Below are 20,019 nucleotides of genomic sequence, written 5' to 3'. Positions count from 1 at the left end.
TTTTAGGTGCGAAGCACCTTTTGCGCTCGGGCTGTCGGCGTGTCCTATCGTTGTCGTCCCGGTAGATAACGTCTGAGCACGCGGTGGGAGGCGCAATCAGGCGCTCTGCGCTCGGGCTGTCGGCGTCTTCTGTCGTCGTCGTCACGGTAAAGCACGGTCACGGTAAAGCATTTCCAGATTTGAGCCACGAACCGCCACCTTACCGTCCGCTTATTCCACGCCGGACGTCCGGCGTGGAATACTCTGGTTATTTCGCCGGGTCCAAAGACCTTGTCTTGTGCGCATACAGTTTCCTACAAAACAATTGCTAGTGGGAAACTCGGGTGCAGTGATCGTTTAGGTACTGTGGTGAAGAGTACACATAGGTTTGTCTAATCTTCCTGTTTGTAGGGATGCTTGTCTCAGCTGTATCATTCTCTAGGTGCTGTCCAAAACCCGACGTCTAGGACGTGTTTCCGGCTCTTCCGCAATAGCTTCCGCCGCATGCAACCAGCGAAAGCATAGCCTTTAAGATCGGCGTTTTAAATCCATATGAAAGCAACAAATTACATATGAAAGCAATAAGTATCTGGGAACATGCATAATCATGACTAATTATTGCATTTATAATGCATTATGTTCACAGGGATACATTTGCAGTCACCAAGCCGCTTGAAGGCAGCCGGACTAACTTTAGTCGAATCTATGTACACCCGTGAGCAAAAGTATACGGAACTGGAGTTATTTCAGTTTCAGTTTTTCGCAGCAGAGCCTGATGCAGGGACAGAAGCTAAAGGTAGTTTGTGGCTGACGAGGCCGGTTGCGCAATAAAGCCGAATTTTTCCTGTGCCTGTGAACGCAACTTGAAATTGAGGACTGCAGTCCAAACTTGGCATTCAGAACTTTTCAGTGTACTCGTTAATTCAGTTTATGCTTACGGAGAAATTCGTTAATTACGTTAATTACGGAGAAGTTCAGTTTTTTCGGTGACCCTGTGGCCCGTATATTTTGCTCACGGGTGTACATCATTCCCATTCCTCTAGTAATTTTTGTAGGAAACTCTCTTCTGCTGCTAATGCTGCCTGTTCCTTTCAATGCAATAGCATAAGGGGTGTCCAGATTGCAACGCCAGATACGGCTTCCTCGCAATAACGGAAACCAATCTTTAAGGCCATGTTTTTAAATACTGCGGTCGCCGAAAGCGGTTGCACGAACCGGAAACACGTCATGACCACCATATATCCGACGCCATTTGTTATGCAGGCGCTCCTCACCGGCCTTCGCTGTCGTTGTATCGACGCCAAAGAAAAGCAACAGATCGCGAAGGCTTTGATTCGTGTTGGTTGGCAGCGTCTTGCGGCATTTGCGCAGTTCTGCTCGTGTGAGTGAGTAGGTGTCGAAAACGTGGTGACCGTGACGCGTTTCCGCCACCTGGAATTGCTTCAGGTGCGTGCAGCCCGCAAAAAGCATGACCTTCGAGATTGGTTCATGTCACTCGAGACGAAGCCGTTGCTGGGGCGTGGATTTCGATAATTCCATTCTTGTGTCATGTTGCACTGTATGGACCGTGAGCCGCGAGCATCCACGAACCACTCAGACACTGCACGCATGTTCAGCCACTCCTGCTCGGGCGCTTTGTGTTACGGGCGAAATTCTACTCAATCCGTGCGCTAAATATGACAAAGAACGATAACAAGAAAAGAGGAGACAGCGCTCCCAGGTCATTGCTTCCGTACGCTCTAAAATTGAATCAAGTGCAACAGTACGAGTAGCAACTGCGGCAGCAAAACAATATAGGAGGAAGGGGCGAGCGAGAGAGACAGAAATAACTGCGGCGGCAGACACGGAGTGAATTCGGAGTGCATTCGCATTAAGCCAATTTTCACGGGCGACGCGCACAACTGCGCCGAGACTCGTTAGGAGGAAGGGAGCAGCTCGCATTTACTCCAGTCTCTCGGTTCTGGTGTACGTCACGTACGGCAATCTAGCTGCCTGTGTACAACGCGAGCCTGATGGCCGCGGGGGGGAAAGGAGGGGGGAGGGGAAAGGATGGTCTTCGTGGCCGGTGGTCTCCGTTTAAAGATCCATTAATTCCGACATCACGCAGTCGCGCCGTCTTTATCCATTCCCGCTGTTCTTTCTTTGTTTCTTTCTTTTCTTTCTTGCACAGCTTTACGAGAGTAAAACGAGCTGGACGACCCGAAACGTCACTGCTCTCCATCCTGACTGGCTCCGCGGCCGATGGTCTTTAGCGAGGCAGTAAATTTTAGTTCCGGGATGTGCTCTTCGGCACATCTATCTATCTATCTATCTATCTATCTATCTATCTATCTATCTATCTATCTATCTATCTATCTATCTATCTATCTATCTATCTATCTATCTATCTATCTATCTATCTATCTATCTATCTATCTATCTATCTATCTATCTATCTATCTATCTATCTATCTATCTATCTATCTATCTATCTATCTATCTATCTATCTATCTATCTATCTATCTATCTATCTATCTATCTATCTATCTATTTTCGTCGCTCTCTCGTTCTATCATCCCCCCTCTGTTTCCGTACCGTAGTTGTCGTTTAGTTATCTTTTTTTTCCTGTAATTAAATGTATTTTCATCTGTTCGAACTGTCAAGCTTTGTGGCTCTGAGGCAGCGGGCGATCGAAAAACCATTAGCCGTCCCACATGTACCCTGCTGCGCAGGAACCGCGCAGATGGGCGAGGAATAGCTATGCGCTAGTTGGTCGAAGCTAGTCAGTTCATCTTCGTGAAGTGGTAATTAACGTCAAATACAGCGCGTTAACGAGCGAAAGTGCATCGCATCGACCAGCAAGGCAATTCTTGAGGCGTGCCGTGTGTGGAAAAAAAAAAAACTGAAATTGCAACTTCGGCGGCAGGTTCGCTTTGATTTCTCATGACCGCCAATGGAACCCTATGTGTGACACCCTATAGAGTCAGTTACTGTCTCTCCGGTTAGTTGGTCTGGAATTCTAGAGAGAGAGAGAGAGAGATAGAAACGAATAGCGAAAGGCAGGGAGGTTAACCAAGGATGTGCCCGGTTGGCTACCCTACACTTGGGGAGGGGGAAAGGGTAATTCTAACACGCCCTTGTAACTCGCACGCGCCTGCATTGTGCTTGTGTCGGCTGCAGTATTTTGCGCAACATAGCATTAGTTAGTTCAGAGTTATCGAAAAACGAAACTATGCAGTGAAGGTCATGAGACGCGCTGACTCCCGGCTATGTGGCCCTAAGAGTATCGATGTGTTATGACATATCTTGTTTCTTCTTCTAATGTTTCCTTTGCCTAAATATACGCATATGTTAGCAATCTTGTAATAAGTCTTAGTTTCGGTTAGAGCGTGTCCTGTGCAGTTCCTTTGCTGTAATTTCGTGTTTTCGTGAGCGCTGCACAAATAACTCGATGTATACGTACCAAAGGGCTCAGTTTACGATCCCAATGAAGATCCCAGTCGCATTAGCAGAGCTGCCGGTAAGCATCAGAATTATCCTTGATCGGTTAGTGCGCCAATTTTTTGTTTTCGCTGATGAGCAGCTGCTGACCAGCTGCTGTAGGCTGGCCCGGGACGAAGAGCTGGCGATAGCCAATGACGTATTTCGTTCGCGAAGCATCCGACACTGTAAGAGCAATAAGTGACCGACCACTCGCGTCCTTTATGCTTTACTTGGACATAGTGATTGGCTGGCACTTTGGCTACCGTACTGTGTTTCCAGGCCGCTGGATCGGGTGAGACGTAGGCCTTGTTTCATCCCTTTTTAAATACGCGGTCGATTACCGAAGCAGCCGCTACGTGCGAATGGTGATTGGCCACTGCGTTGAATGTTGCATCGTTGGACACCGGAAATGGTCGGTGACGTAGCTTCCCTTTCTTGAGAAAGAAAACAAAGATAACGTGTGATTTGCCAGCAGACAGGAGCTGCTGCGCTCTCACGTATACTTGGCGCCAGCTAATGAGGGCGTCAACTTTCGAGGGCTTTACTGCCGCTGAAACCACCCCATACTAGAAGATACATTGAAATCTGTGTCGTCACGTGCTGACCTATAGGCTCCGAGGCTCTGGCTCAAAAAAAGAAAAAAAAAAAAGCCCGGAATTTCATTTGTCGTCTTCTGCAGTAAAAATGGACATTTTCCCGCCATTTGAATGGTAATACAAGTTTTTCAACGATCAGCTCACCGGTATACATATAGTTTAGTGTTATTCCTTTAGTGTTACTTTGTACCGAGTCTTTAGAGAGTAATTCGAGGAACAACTCGCCTAGCGGCGTCCCGTTTTACGGTGGTACACTGTAAACTAATTTACACCCTTAAAAAAGTGAAAAAGGTGTAAGTCGGTGTATAACTCGCACCTTTACATCAAAGTAGGGTGTAAAGTGTGAGTAAGACACATTTACACCCTTATTTCCTTTTAAGGGTTTAAATTATTTTGCCGTGTAGAGCGTAGGCCTGAGGCACGTAGGCAGGAAGCGAGCCCCATGAAAGGTTCTCTCAAATCTCTTATTTCTTGTCATTACCTTCTCGTTCCTGTCAATGCATCGCTTTCGAAGGAACACGACGTTTCAAGGCTTTCGCTCTGCCACTGTGAAGTTATTTTTTTTCTTCACTCATTAATTGTGATTGTATATTGCGAACCTTTCCAACGTTCTATGCCCGTTCACATTCTCTACCGAGAAGACTATCCTGAGTCACGGTTTCTCGAGTTGTTGATATGTGTAAAGCTCGGCGCCGTGCTAGGTGAGCGCGCCTAAATTTCGGAAAAATAGTAAAACTTCATACAGCACTCTCAATGGCGCCGCTTATTTACATGGCGAAAGTGCGTAGAGAAAATACAGTACGGTTCGCAGTTAAAAGGAACACCAAATCTAGTAACAAAGCCAGCAGAACTAAACATTTAATAGTTTTTCTCAAAAAGATGTGGCTGATCTAATTAACTGAACGCAAAAAATTACGACTTTTACCTTCACATCTCAGCAATATTCTATTGCATATGCTAGTTGCGTGTTCCAGCTAAAAGTTTACCATTCTGTACGATACATGTTTTTGTCAGATCTGAACATCTAAAAGAAAGCACCGGGCTTTCCCTAAACGGATGCCCGCACGCAAAATGACGCGAAGACCAATTCGCAAAGCGCTGCAGAGTTTTAAAGTGGTCGAGCGTGGGCTTGAGCACGTAGGCAGGAAGCGCCCTCTGTGGTAGGTTCCTCTCCCTGCGTGTTCTTTTTTTTCCCCCGTTCTCATTACTGTCAACGCATCCGCTCTTGAAGGAGCACGTCGTTCCAAGCCTTTCGCTCCCCGCGGCCACTCTCTAGGTGTTGTGTGTGCGAGATTTAAAGTGGTGGAGCGTAGGCTTAAGCACGTAGGCAGGAAGCGCCCTCTGTGGTAGGTTCCTCTCCCCGTGCGTTCTTCTTCTCCCCCGTTCTCATTACTGTCAACGCATCCGCTCTTGAAGGAGCACGTCGTTCCAAGCCTTTCGCTCCCCGCGGCCACTCTCTGGGTGTGTGTGTGTGTTTTTTTTGTGTGTTTTTGTGCTTCACTCTCTGTGATTGTCTTTTGCGAAGCCCTTACTCGAAGGGTCGTCCATTTTACGCCCGGCCCCATTTCCTCTGAGAAGAAGACCTCCTGCGCCGCGCTTGCGAGAGTTGTTGTTGAAGCGAAAGATGATAAACTCGGGGGCCGCATCTTCAACGCGGAAGTGGTTAAACGCGGATGCGCCCGTGTTCACGTGCAGTGCTTTACGTTGCACCGTTGGGCGCGGTGGTTTCGCGCAGTGCCTCCCACGATGCGAACGTGCAAACGATGTACCGCTCGCATGTGAAATGAGTTGGCGCGTTCTCGGTGGGCACGTAACGCGTGGAAAAGCAGAAAGTGGTGTGCCTTAATTTTTTTTCTTTTGTATGTATACGATTAAATCTCTCGTGTAGGATTTTGATCCTGTCTTTATACTTTCGGTTCCTGAATGCGACTATTGGTTGTTGTTAACGTTTTCCGGTGTAACTAACAATTGTAATTCTCCGGGAACTTGAGAATAAAAGAATAAAGTTTCCAGCGCAATTAGTAATTATGTGCGAGAGCTACCAGTCATAAGTATAATTATCTGAGGGAAGCATGTGGGGCTCTAAACTTCTAAATTTCAATCGCTTGTGTGTGAGGAATGGGCCGGAATCATTGAAAGATTGTTTTCATGCCGCGATCAATAAGAAAGAGAGAGAGAGAAAAAAAGAGGAAAGGGAAAGGCAGAGAGTTAAAAACCAGACGCACGTCCGGTTCGCTATCCTACACAGGGAGAAGGAGGCTATATAAGGGATGAAAAGAAAGAAAGAAGGGAAGGAAAGAAGGAAGAAAAGAGAGAAACCAGTCATGGCGTAGCTTCCGAGAGACGCAAATAGAAACTGCAGTCGCTCACTGAGATCTCTAGACTTCAGGAACTGCAGTAATTCACGTGTCTCTCTCTGGGCTGGGGAGTGAATCATTTTACGCTTGTTAGGTGCCAGGCTTCAACGATGCAGCTCGGGCGCAGGACCTTAGCACGCACCAGCGTGTGGGCTTTTTCCAAACTTGAGACAGAACCAACGATATGCAGCACCAAGTCTATATAAACTTTGTAATTGGGCCGTGCGCAAAGATTTTGGGTCCGCTATGCCGAAGCTCTTTATTTAACGGCGTTCAAGCGCATCGAAAATCCCCCTACCTCTTTGCGTTGTCGAATCGAAGGAGCTGCGGAGCATGCTCTAGGTGTCATCCTGTACACTCTGTCGCCGCGATATTTCGTTTGCCGCGTTTGCCTTTGCCTCTCCTGCAAACATACCAGATGTCTGAACGTGCGTTTGAAAGTAAAGTTACGGGACGTTTCACTGCGCGCTCGCCTGCCTCGTTTACTTAGTTGCGAGTCACTGCTTGCCGAGTGCCCTACTTAAGATTCGTAACGATCATTATCCCGTTTTTTTTTTTCATCGCAACGTAGCACAAACGCAAAAGAGGGTGTTTCCACGTCTTCATTCTCGTTCGGATATATCCGTCCCACATTTCGTTTCGGAGGGTCCATGTGTGCACGTATTGACGGTGTTTCAAGTGTGCTCGCAGTGAACAAACGATTCCATTTCCTTGCTCGACTCTTAATTACCTTCTGCTTGCACTGCTCGCGTCGATGCTTCCACGCTATTTGTCGAGCCATTCGCCATGTAACCCAGAATCGGAGGGTATGTAACATTCCTATGCGACATAATATGTTTAGTGTGAACACAACGTTCAGCAGCCATTGCGTTTTTCCATTTATATCTTTCTCGTGTTTACACATTCTGAGGAACGCTTGGTTGGACCAGCTGTCCTATGTACCGGAAACGAATGCTAGACGGAAGTGACGGGCTTTGTGGCGGGCTTAATAACCTTCCATTCGTTGTGACTCGAATCGTTTGTGGAGACACGAAACATCTTAGGTCATACACTGTAAGATAATGTACACACTTAAAAGTGAACAAGGGTGTAAATAGGTATATAAATCACACCCTTACACCCCTTTTTTTGGTGTAAGAGTGTGAGTTTTATACATATTTACTATAGTACACGAGCGCGTGTGTTTTACGCGATGCATCGTAAGAGAGAGAGAGAATAAAACGATGAAAGGCAGAGAGGTTAAGCAGAACAGCTGACCGGTTGGCTATACTGCAGTAGGGGACGGGGAAAGATGTGAAACGAATCTAATGGTCATCCATGAACCCTTCGTGGTCAAGTGGAGCCAACGTTCACTTTTTTCGTGACGTGGCGTCCGACGCGACGTGGTGCGCCGGACTTCTGGCAACTAGTTCAGCCAATCATCGTCAACTGAAAGCACGGACCCTGTATTCATAATCTCTTTATTTTTATCTCGTGTTCTGTTTTGTTTCAGTTGCCTTAATGAGATTGAATGCGAAATTACCTCGGCTATCTGTTGCGACTGGTCTAGAGCAAACAAGAGTAAACCTGTAAGATAGTAAGAATATATAATAACAGATAAATGAAAAAGCGATAGTCGAGATAATCACATAATGTTATGTAAAAAAGCAGCAGCTGACTCAACTTGCAGGTGCCGACACCGGCTGACGATCGGGGGCCTTACTCGCAAAGCTTCTTCGTTCGCCAGTGATCCTTGCCACTGGCCTGTCGCATTCGCTAATAATGTGTTCAGCATCGGGATTGGCTAGAATTTGCTCTTACGAACTATCTTTGCATAGGAACCTTTTTGTGAATACCGACCCATGTATCGAAGAGAAAAAGAAAACGCAGATCAGTCGGGTTGCACCAGAGCAGTACATTCGCAAGCGCAACAACTGTGAGAGACATGTCGACGCTGACGTGCGGACGGTTTATTTTCTGCAGGGAAGCCGGCGAAGCCAGAAGCCCAGCGGGGGAGTCAGCGCGCTCCCTGTCTCCGAGATTCCTGTGCTTGTTCTCCACGTGGTCAAGCTGGGTCCGAAAGCCGAGAGCAGCATGTCGGGCAGCGACGCCAGCGTCTACCTGTCGGCCGTGCGCTGGGACGACGCCGGCGTGCCCCTGCAGGAGTTCATGCAGAAGTTTCCCGAGCCCCAGGTAATGTTACACCCAGAAGCAGCAACATCGGATATCACTGAATGAATCAAAGTGCTTGTTTCAACCTCACTTATCTTTTCTCTCAGCTTTTACTGTTTATCGTGTCCCGTAGCGATAGTCGTCAACAATGTTGCGTATATGTCTGCTTTTGTTTGACGCTGCGCGTCAGGTACACTTTCTCGTCAGAACAACTTGCGCGTCTCAGCGTCACGTGGTGCTTCTGACAGGAATGTGGCGAGCCTAGTGTGTTTGTTAAATAAACTAAGTGCAAAATTGACCACGATAGTTGTTAATGAACAAGATAGGTACTGAAGGGTGTAAAATTTTACGGCTCGTCATATATATATATATATATATATATATATATAGTTGTTAATGAACAAGATAGGTACTGAAGGGTGTAAAATTTTAGGGCTCGTCATATATATATATATATATATATATATATATATATATATACATCTTTCCCCCAACCCGAAAAATTAAGGTGATTAAGATGAAATATATATAGAGAGGTTGCGACTTTGTATAATATTAGTAATAAGTGTCACCTTGCGGTCACATGAAGTTGATGTGATTGATGTGACGTAAATTTTCTTAATGCTCTTAGAGTGCGTATCTAGCATTGGTCCAGCGTCGATTCTCTTGCCTAATCAGCATCTTTTGCACATTAATTTCGCCGTGGCGGCTTTCGAATCCCAATGCTACTTGAATTGGTGTGCTAGAATTTTTCAATTTGAGGCTCAAGGTAATTATACTTTTTTGATGTGCGTTCCGTGGTTTTCTTAGCTTGCGTACACTGCAGCGACAATTGTCATCTACCGTGTTAGACTTTTGCTTGCGTGCGACGTACAGGAAAAACACTAGAAATTTGAAAAGTTGGTGATGATTGATGAATTACGAGCAACGCCCGACTGATACAAAGATGACATAGAAACCACCGTTTGTCTGACGGTGATGATGGACGCTATACCTAGCAAAGGGCCGTTGTGGTCTTCGCCGTGACATAGTGTTGAGTAATTTTGGAAGTAAGTGCACGGAGGTACTTGCCACTACACTGACATTCAAGACGCGCTGTCGTTCAACTCGGGCAGCTCGTTCTCAGCGCATATGCGTAGGGAATGTAAAGTTCGTTCTCCCGAGGGAAATTTATAGAGCGTTAAATATGCGGTTAGCCCCGTGGGCCAACTCTAAAGCTCCCGTTTGTGCGGGGTTACCAGAAAGTTGGTGCCGGAAGCAGTCGTCACGACGGCGCGTCTGGGGAGTTTCGAAGAGCCTCCCACATAAAGTATGCGCATGACGTCACGTATGCCATTTAGTACTATTCACAACTTCCATTGTGCTGCCGGATATAAGCGGATCTATAGACAACGCGCAGCTTTTCACCGTGCAAGCTGTACTGCAATATGGCGACCTGGATGACGCCAGTGTGCATATGTGTCGCCTATTGCAAACTCACCTCACGTGATCTCTCGGCCGGACACAGGTGGCGCGCGTGGTGCGAGGCCAGCACCGTCACGTGGGCGTCCCCTCGCTGTCCTCGCCTGGCCTGAGCAGCGTGGTGTTCCTGTCGCCGCTGGGCGCGCGGCTGCGCATCAGCGCGCAGTGCGTCAAGTTCAAGGAGAACCGGCAGCGCGTGGTGGCCATCGGACCGCGGCTGGCCATCCCCGACGGCTACCGGGGCTGGTTCGAGATCCTCTCGGAGGACGGCCGGGCGTCGCGCTGCTTCGAGAGCGTCGCCGAGCTGATGCGCCGCTCGCCGGACACTTGCCTGGTGCGCGAGCCGGTCAAGGCGCACCTGGCGCACCCCGACGACCCCGAGCAGGTGACGGACAAGACGAGGACGCTGCACGTGGGCGAGACGCTCGTCGTGGTCAAGGAGGTGAGTGACCGCGCCGGCAGAGCGAACTTACGAAAGTGTGAGAATGGCTTGGATAGAAACTCAGCGCGACTGAGACAAGGACATGAAGAAACACAAGGCTACATCGCAATCGCCGTGGTGAGTTCGATGCTAAGCTACATTTCAGCGCTTGTGATGTAGCTTTGTGCTTCTTCTTGTCCTTTCGTCAGCCGCGCTGCGTTTTTGTCCCAGTGTGAACCAACTCGTACAAGTGTTACTGCAGCGATAGAATAGTGCCAGGACAGGATAAACTCATTAGAGAGACGCATAGCGCTCAACTGTGACCTTCGCTCATAGTACGGGATGCAGCATATAGACCATGTAGCGTACCTGTAAGCAAAGAGGGGGCCTGAAAGGCTTACGAGATCTTGCTTCAGTAAGGTGCAGACACTGTGAGGAGGTCTCTACTTGCTAAGGTGTCATATTGTGGCCCCGTCTACCGTGCGCTAGACGAAAGACGGCGGTTTTCTTCGAGATTTCGGCGCGTACTTTCGCAACCGTAACGTCATTTTTTTGCGTGATAGGACGTACGACACACAAGAGGCTTCAGACAAGATGGCACGGACCAGTGCAATCACGAAGTTGAACCTGCTATCGCAAGTAACTTTTTTTGCGTGATTACACATCTCGACAACGCATCAGGCAAATGAGAAGCTTCGTGTACGAGTGACTGACAAGACGAGGACGCTACAGTCGATCCAGGTTAAGAAGAAGCCTTACTTCGGGAGCTCCCACGGGAACGGAGAAATGATGATCGACATCCACTGCACTGAATGTTATGAGCATTGTTACATTTAAAAGTAATGAAGAACATACAAGTATTGATTGCAGGAACCATATTACTTTATTTAAGCCACGTATTTATTTTGAAACAAACTTCGGTAAATCTGGAATACAAGAGATATCAAGCATCAACTTTGAAACTCTCTAAGCAATAAAAAAAAAAGGTTACCACAATTCAGCAGATTACACCTGTTGGGACATCTCAAGCTGACAACGTTGATATAGTTGATATATAAGAATTTCATGATAGTACTTTTGCGAAACTCCCGTAAACGTTCTATAGATTTCGCATAAGCCGTGAACTAATATAACACATGTGTGCGCCTTAAACTATTTAAGAGATTTAGTTGACAAAGTGGTGATATATAGAGCTGTAAACATTCTGCGGCATTAAAAAAATACTAATTTTTAGGATTTTTTTGTGCAGGAGTTCAAGCCGTAAATTACAGTTTTGCTATCGGCAGTCTGTAGTATTTGATTTGCCTTTTCCTCATAAATACAGCTAGCTCGATTCAAATCGGTCGAGTGGTTGGCTAATGGTAGTATTTGTTTGTTTGACATCTATGTGAGTAGGGAAAATGAAAGTTTTCTTAACGGTTTGCTCAGTCGAGCAGGGATGGTACATATCTTGGCGAAAAGTTTCCTTTTACCGTTTCTACAGAAGGAACCAACCAACGTTGCCCTCATGTCCTGCACTAGCGCCAATGCTTACAGACAAGAGCCAGATCTGGCCGTGGAACGCAGTTCTGTAACCACATATCATTTTACACGTCTATTTGGGCCCTAACCTAGCGCTCCAAAACCGATCGTTCGCAGCACACGTCCCCGATGGTGCGAGCCTCTCTGGCGAGGTTGCGGTCTTCAGCGCCGCACGGCCGCTTCCTGCGCTGCCTGACATCTGCCGGCGAGACGGTGTACCTGGCGGCCGAGTCCCGGGGCAAGTTCTCGCCCATCGCCAAGGAGGGCAACATCTCGGGCGTCCACTCGGTCAAGACGCTGCTCTGCAAGCGGTTCCCGCTCATGGTCCGCCTGGTGCACGGGAGGCCGGCGCCGTCGGGCCTGAAGACGTCCGAGCTGCGGCTGTACGGCGTCGAGCGGGAGGAGTGCGTGCTCGCCCTGCCTTTGGTCAAGGACGCGCCAGCGCTCGCGCTGCCTCAGTCCTCGCCGTTGCGCCTGCAGCCGCCCAAGAACGCCGAGGCCCTGGTGCAGATGCCCGAGTACACCAGGCTCACGGAAAAGTAAGTCGAAGCGCGAGATAATGAAAATTACTTTATATCCCGTCCCGATGACGGTGGGGGAGCGCTACCAAAAAAGTTCGACATGGCTTCACGTGTTTCGTCATCGTCGTCTTTAAACGCTGGAAATACAGTTGCTTTAAACAGGCTGATCTAATGATCTTCTTTTGTTCGTTTTTCTCCAAGTCTTTGTTTCGTGTGGTTCCGCAAAGCATGTTCGCGAACTATCACATATGCAGATGTAGGGGATGGTCAGTTTTGGCCGCAACACACCCCGCGTGCCATTCATGTATTATGTCGGTCGATAGTAGCCTAAAGTAGTTGTAGTTAGCGTTTATTGTGACCGAAGGAAGCAGGGAACACGCAAGTCGGTCGATGGCTTCGACGTTTGGGGTGTATTCGTAAGGTCAATCTTAAGAAGTAAAGTTCAGCAAGGTTGATCGGCAGGATGGCCCGTACTTTTCACGGCTGATGCTAAGGAGGAAATACTGCAATCGTTTTGGTATTGGGGAGAAGGTTATGGGTTCGCTGGGTCCGACAGCATTGAACGCATGACATATTTTGCGCAGAGCTAGCGTACTTCTTAGGTGTATAGTGGTAAAGTGCAGTGTTGACTGTTTTTGACCAGCACCTGAGCGCAGTTTATTATCGCATCACTTATCGAAGCATATCTGGGAACGAATGAAATTGCATGTCATTGCGAAATGGTTCTTCGTCAGTCATTCCAAAGTGTTGCGATGTCGAGTTGCGCCTGTGGAACCTACGAGGCTGTCTTTGGCATCTTGTCATCGCCGGCAGGGTGAACCGCTTCAGGGTGTTGGTCGCCTTTGATGTGCCGAGTATTTATGCTACGCCGAAACTAGCTCCAAAGAAAGCCTCATTGAACTTGATGCTGAACGGCTGTGGACAAAAGTGTTCTTTCTCCTTTGGTAGGTGCAAGAGACTACAGGACCGGATGGACGCCATCGAAGTCCTGGAGACGACGCGCAGCAGCAGCGATTTCTTCTCGTCCAAGACGCCGCCGCAGCGGAGTCTCTCCGAACCGAACAGCAAGCCGCCACAAAGTCCACCCGCTACCGCCACCGCCGTCGTGCCGCCGACGAACGGCGTCGAGAGGGTCCAGTCCACGCCCGCGCCCGACGACTACCGGTACGAGGAGATCGACCAGATCTACGACTACGTCCGCTGGCTTCGCTCCGCTGCCGGAGAAAATCAAGACCGAGCTCATACAGGGAGTCGGCGAAAGCAACAACGAATGCGAGAAGTCGCCTTCTTCCCCGCCGCCGGCTCCCGTGACTTCGGTGGCGTCACGGGAAAAGCCTTTGCCGCCTCCCATAGAGACCATCCCGGCCAGGCGGTACTCGCTTGCCACCGACCCTGGACCCAACTCCCCGCCTACGGCCGCGCCGCCGTTGAAGTCTTCCCCGAACCCGCGAGCCAAGGACACGGACTCGCACGTCTACGAGGCTGTCATGAGACGTTGCTCGGACGAGCACAAGTCCAAAGGAGGCAGCGTCGCTCCGACGTGTCGGTCGGGCGTCCCCAGATCTTCGGGCGTGCCCAGGCCTCCCAACAACAAGCTGTTCGTCAAGAGCTCGCACCAGGTCCGGAACGGAAGCGCCAAGCCTCGCATCTTCCGCAACGCCGGTCGCATCCCCGTCGCCGCGGCGAGCGTCAAGGACCCGTCCATGCACCACCCCCCGCACGGGCCTCACCACCACCACCACCCTCCGTGTCCGGCGCACCACCACTGCCCCAACGGCGTCATCGTGGGCAGCGTTAACACGTCCGTGGCGCCGCCGCCTCCGACGGCCATATTCCAGAAAGCCTCGTCGAGGACTGCCAGGACGTGCCGCGGAGCCAAGCCCGTCAACGGGACGATCACCACGTCGCCGCTGTTCAACATCCGGTACAAGTCGCTCACTAACCTGGCCGTCGACTTCAACGACACCCTAGACTCGAGCAATTCGGGCGGCGGCGCCTCTTCCGGCGGCTCCAAGGGTTCCGGGTCCAAGGGGTCTGGTTCCAAGGGGTCTAAGCACGACCGCACAGGATCCGTGCCTCCGCACAAGCTGTCGCGGCCAAAGTCCCTGAGCAATCTCTTCTGGGACGTCGAGGCCAACAACAGGTACAACTTGCTACTGCACAACGAGCTCAAGGCGAACCAGTTCATCTACGCCGACTTGCCGGCGAAGATCGCGGCCGCAGCCGAACGCTCGGGCAAGAAGGTCGGGACGCTGTACCTGTGAAACACCACACGCCTGCATCATGTGCGGTCGATCGCGTTTTGCTTAGTTTTTGTTTGTTTGTTTGCCCGCTTTCTCAACCTGTATATAAGTCTAACTGCCAATATGGGAGGCGGGCCGTTTGTTCCGCTTAGAGCGCGAAAAAAAAATCTTTTTTTTTTGTTTCCTCCCACTAAAATGTCGAGACATGGACCAATTGCGCTGGGGAACTCTGTCCCGAAACTTTGTGAGGTGTCCGCTTGTCGTCTTACTCAAACCAAGCGATTTCCACTCTACATCTTTATACTCCGAGCACGACCCTGCCATAACAAGAATTCGCATTGTTACAAACGTTTTTTGCACTACCGGAGAAGCTCAGGCGAGGATAATCATGATGCTGAGTCTTACTGTGCCAGAGTCGGCTGTCAAGTCATCACCAAAGTGCGGTTGGGTTGTGTGTCAATAGTGTCATGAGAACGGAGACATGGAATTGTATCTAAGGAGCTGTCTCGTGTATGAGCTAGAAGCCAGGCGATATGGAAAAGGAACAGTTCGTGGCTCACTTACCTATCGTTCTCTTACCTGGCAAAGTCCTTCAATGTGCAGCTAATCGTTTTACAGAGCCAGCAAGATTCAAATAGCGCTACGTGTAGTGACAGCCCACATATTCGCGTTTTTTTTTAGCCGTCGTGCTCCACAGATGTCTATGATATCTATGGTCTTCCATGCATAATATACTCGCTTCAGGCTCCGTACGCTCACAATACTCGCGTGGTTGAGAGGACAGCGGCACAGCACGTGTCGAGAGTTCCTTAGATGGTGTGTTCCACTTACAAATGTCCCGGTGGTCAAACCGCGGAATAAAGGCCAACGCCCTGCGCATTACTTAGTCACTGGGAGCAGGTCCTACTGCTCCATCGTTTCTTTTTTCTTCCTTTTTTGTTGTTCTTAATGGTGCTTGTAACTCGTCGACTACGACAATGATATACATCTTCTGGTCGTCCACTGCCTGAGGAAAGAAGACGAACTTATGCTGTGTAAGGCCTAGCCTTTTGCTTACAATGTTTTGCGCGAATCGTCGATACGGAAGTTCTAAACGATATGCGAAGTTTGGTGCGAAATAATCTGTGCATACTCGTCCTGTCTCCACTCTTCTGGGTGCTTTGTGCTGACTTGCGGTGAAGTGTAAGACGGTGGCAATGGACTGAAGAGCCTGGAAAGACGCTTGCGGTTTCCCAGTGTGCTACCTACGAAGGGGGAAAAGACTGCGTGTGACTTGCTGTGGTGTGACGCAATGGAACATGACGCAAAGTGCCTTTTACTTGAGAGTCCTCGAGACAGATGTAACTGTGTGGTGTGTAATCTATTCTTCACACATGGTTCGAACTTTGAGTGAAACCAGCAGCTTGCGGCGTTTCAACGTGGCAACAGCGGAGTGCTTTGTGGATGGTGCATGGGGCCATTCCCGTGTCCGCGGAAATCACCGACCGAGTCTGCCAAACCTACTCAAATAGTCACTTGGGTTCGGCTCACGAGTCTCGTCTACGCCAGCAAAGTTACAAGTCGTGGCGTCAGATTTCCTAGACTCCTACACACAAAAAGGAAATGTCAGCCCAGTGTCGGTTCCGCCTGTTACGTTGTGACTCGCGACCGCTTTGCAATTTGGTGCTCAGTTGCAGTGAAAGATGTCACTACTGACGAACCTTTGTCAGTGACCTCATTGGTACTGAATTGTAGAGAATGACGTAAATAATGACTTCACTTTACCAGTGACGCCACTTCAGTAAATGATTTCATTAGTGACTTGAATTTGTTGGTGACGTCACTGGTGTTGTCACCCACAGTCCTGACAGTCACGTCAGTGGTGGCGTCACTCGCTGCAAAACAGCGTTGTGAACTGCAGTAGGGATTTCATTATCCGGAAATGCCACATTGCCGACGTGTTCGGGAGTCTCAACACAACACAGACGAACAATTACGTCACCAGTGACGTCACTGACTAAGTGACTCTGTTATGTGACGTCAAGGTGCTGGGAGTTATAAGCGGCGCAGTAATGGCCACGTCACGATCCCGCTGCCTCTTCGGTGCTGTCGTTTGGACACAGTACGCAGGCAATTCTTTGTGGAATTGGCGGACTGTGAGCTTTCGCCTTGATATGTACACGTTGTCTGACATAGCCAGGCTGTTGCCTCTCTGAGCAAGATATCAAACGTGTAGGCACAGAGGCTCTCCGATTAATCTCACCGTGAAAAAGAACGGAAAGGCTCGCCTACGTCATCTGTCGCTTTGCGTACCTGTTTGTAAGGTAGTTTGGAAGTGCCGCCGCAACAGCAGCCCAGCACGTTTCTCTCACCGCGCCGCTTAACTATAGATCTCCAATACGCGTCACAAAGTCAGTAAACGAACAGGCACGCACGCACTGCCCTCCCTCCGTCGCTGACGAGACTGCGCACGTTATGGCCAAAACTGCACCCCTATACTAGTAGCAGTTTCAAACGCGATAAACGAGAGTTCAAGTTTTTGAGTTGCCGAACAGGATTACTATTACACGTTAGCATGTCGAGACGCTTCCTGTCCTGAAGGCAAAAGAAAAAAAAAAGTGGGGAAAAGGAGCGAGGCGGAAGCTGTAGTGGCAATCTCTTCGCGTATTGCAAATTCTGCGTATTCTGCAAATTTCTGCAAATTTGTATTGCGTATTCTGCAAATTTCTGTGCAAATATGGCGGTACGGTTAAAACAGTCTTTTGCATTGCTGTTTTTATTTTTGTTAAATGGCAAACCGCTTACTTGTTTGTTCATTTCTTGTTTTGTTCGTGATCGTCCGTCTTGCGCCCTCCGATAGCTTGGGACTTGCCAGTGCTAGCCCGAGTGACACCACTAACTTTTTGTAGTTGATTTTTTTTGTAAACCTAAGGTATATACACGAACTCTTAACGCAGACGAGTGGTTGGATTAAAGGAGCCCCAGAGAGAAACGTTTCACTCATAGAAACGAGAGTGCGAAGAGAATAAGTCTGCCTTGTGATATTTTCGTCAATAACCGACAGTTTCACGTCGTATTGGCACCGACACTGCGGGCCAATCGAGCTATCTTTTCGCAGCACGAGAATAGGGTACACTGTAAATCGAATTGCACCATTAAAAGTGAATAAGGGTGTAAATCAATCTAAAGCTTCCACCCCTACATCCAAAGGATCTAAGCCAGAACTTACACCCAAAGGGTGTAAGAGTGTGAGTTACAGAGAGCACGTAGCTTGGACTATAACTTGTACCCGTACACCCAAAGAGCGTAACTCACATCTGACACCCAAAGGGTGTAAAGGTGTGAGTTATAGTCTGTAGCTTGGGCTATAAGTTGCACCCCTGCACCCAAAGAGTGTAACTGACACCTTACACCCAAAGGGTGTAAGGGTTGAGTTTAGAGTCTGTAGCTTGGGCTATAAGTTACACCCCTACACCCAGAGAGTGTAACTGACACCTTACACCCAAAAGGTGTAAGGGTGTGAGTTATAAGAGTCTGTAGCTTGGGCTATAACTTGCACCCCTCCACACAAAGAGTGTAACTCACGCCTTACACAGTGTAAGGGTGCCAGTTATAGACCGATTTACACCTTATTCACTTTTAGCGTGTAAATTATTTTACAGTGCAGGCGCGTGAAGGCATTGCCTTGTAAGCAGGGAGCGAACTGTAGGCCCCTTGTCCAGTGAATTGATTGAGTGGCTGCTGGGTCGACTGATCCATCAGTCATCTGACAGCCATATATGTTGGTCGGTTGCTGAGCTAGCTTTTGTTCAGATTACTTCTGTATCTATTGCTCGTCGGGATTCATTTGACAAGTGTACGTCCTAATGGTCTGATCAGTTCACTGGCTTAGTTAATCGATCCTAGCTGCCATCAAACATATATTTGAAACGCGAAATATTTCTATTCTAAATCCTTCATAGTTGTCATTTTTAATCTTTTCAATGGGTTTTCAAAAGAGTCAATTCGATAAGCCTATACTCCTCCCCCTTGAAATAGGCTGTGGCGCTAAATGGAGGTAAACATCTCGAATCGTGTTGTAGCTTTAGTTTCAGGCCACTATGTGGTATTGAAATAGACCAGCGTAGACCATTTCCTGCTGTCCCGTTGATCGTAATTTTGAACCTGGGCGTTAATCACTGACTTTGGCTAAATGAGGTATAGGCTACATAAAGAAGCCTTCTCAAAAACGATGTTTCCCCTGTAATCAATTTAAAACAAACTGGCCCAGTGGTTTGATAGACTCGCTTGTCCGTTATTCGATTAGCGTCGCCGCACATTTGGTGGTGGATAATTAGGCCGTAGTTATTCGACTCGTGGAACACATTAAGTCGCGAGTTGTTTGCCAGGAAACGGCGTTAAAACCAAACTGCTTTACTGCGATGAAAAGCACCGATGAAATGCTATGAAGGAGGCCAAGAGTTAGTATAAAGAAATATTTCGTCGGGAGCTTTATTCTTCCAAAACACTTCCTCTGCCATCCTGCGATTTACCCCGCGCAGTTCGGCGAACCGTCCAATCACAGGCCACGTGATCGCGGTCACGTGATCGCCTCCGGGTCTCGTGGCGCGTATCAAGCCGCTGCCCCGCCGAGTGCTATGTGCCTCGTCTCACCCCTGTGCCATGGTGCTCTGTGTACGCGAAGAAGTCGCGGCCCATAATGGACATCGCTGCCGCCCGTGCGACTGACTCATTGTGTGTGTTTTTCTTCGTCCTAGTGAGTGTATAGTAAAGAACAAAAAAAAAGGTGAATAAATTGTTTAAAATAGTGCAGCCTTGATTGATTTACTTACGCTCCTTTATTTCGTATTTATGGCGTATGTCATTTATGCAGAATGCTTGTATTTATGTAATGCAGCGAGACATGGGTGCCCGTGTGGGAGAGGAGGCAAGAAATGGGGAACGCAGTAACAATGAATGGTGACCTAGACAGTGTTATTGGTAACCTTATAAGAAAAAAGAACTGTTCGTTTCTGCGAACACTTTCAAAAATTTTTTAGAGGTTGCCTGTGGCAGATAGCACAATTATAGTTCGTGAGCTGGTCTACTCAAAGAGGTGGAGATTCCTTGCACAAAACATTTAAATGCATATTAGACTAATTAAGATAAATCAACTAATTAGGTTCTTCAACTTGTTAACTTATGGCCCATATTGCAATTTACAAATTATAGCCGTGGAGTTGGCAAGGCGGATCCACTTGGAACGAATTCTCAGGATGACACCAGTTTGGAGATATTAATTCCCGGACTTTGCGGAGAAATGCATTGGCGTTCCAGTTACTCTCTTA

At 48.4% G+C, this 20,019-nt stretch overlaps 1 protein-coding gene across 1 annotated transcript in view; it reads left to right on the top strand.

Annotated features, from left to right (window-relative positions):
• The window catches only part of LOC119431228 (uncharacterized), a 138,751-nt gene extending 119,247 nt beyond the window's left edge, over positions 1 to 19,504 (top strand). The window contains 5 exon segments of the mRNA XM_037698705.2: positions 8,358 to 8,567; positions 10,054 to 10,449; positions 12,067 to 12,488; positions 13,419 to 13,671; positions 13,673 to 19,504. Coding sequence (XP_037554633.1) covers positions 8,469 to 8,567; positions 10,054 to 10,449; positions 12,067 to 12,488; positions 13,419 to 13,671; positions 13,673 to 14,734 — 2,232 coding nt within the window. The 5' untranslated portion in view covers positions 8,358 to 8,468 and the 3' untranslated portion in view covers positions 14,735 to 19,504.
• Positions 19,505 to 20,019: the final 515 nt, after the last annotated feature.

The sequence above is a fragment of the Dermacentor silvarum genome, chromosome 10 (genome assembly GCF_013339745.2).
Source record: "Dermacentor silvarum isolate Dsil-2018 chromosome 10, BIME_Dsil_1.4, whole genome shotgun sequence".
Taxonomy (NCBI): Eukaryota; Metazoa; Arthropoda; class Arachnida; order Ixodida; family Ixodidae; genus Dermacentor; species Dermacentor silvarum.
This window is presented reverse-complemented; position numbering and strand designations above follow the sequence as displayed.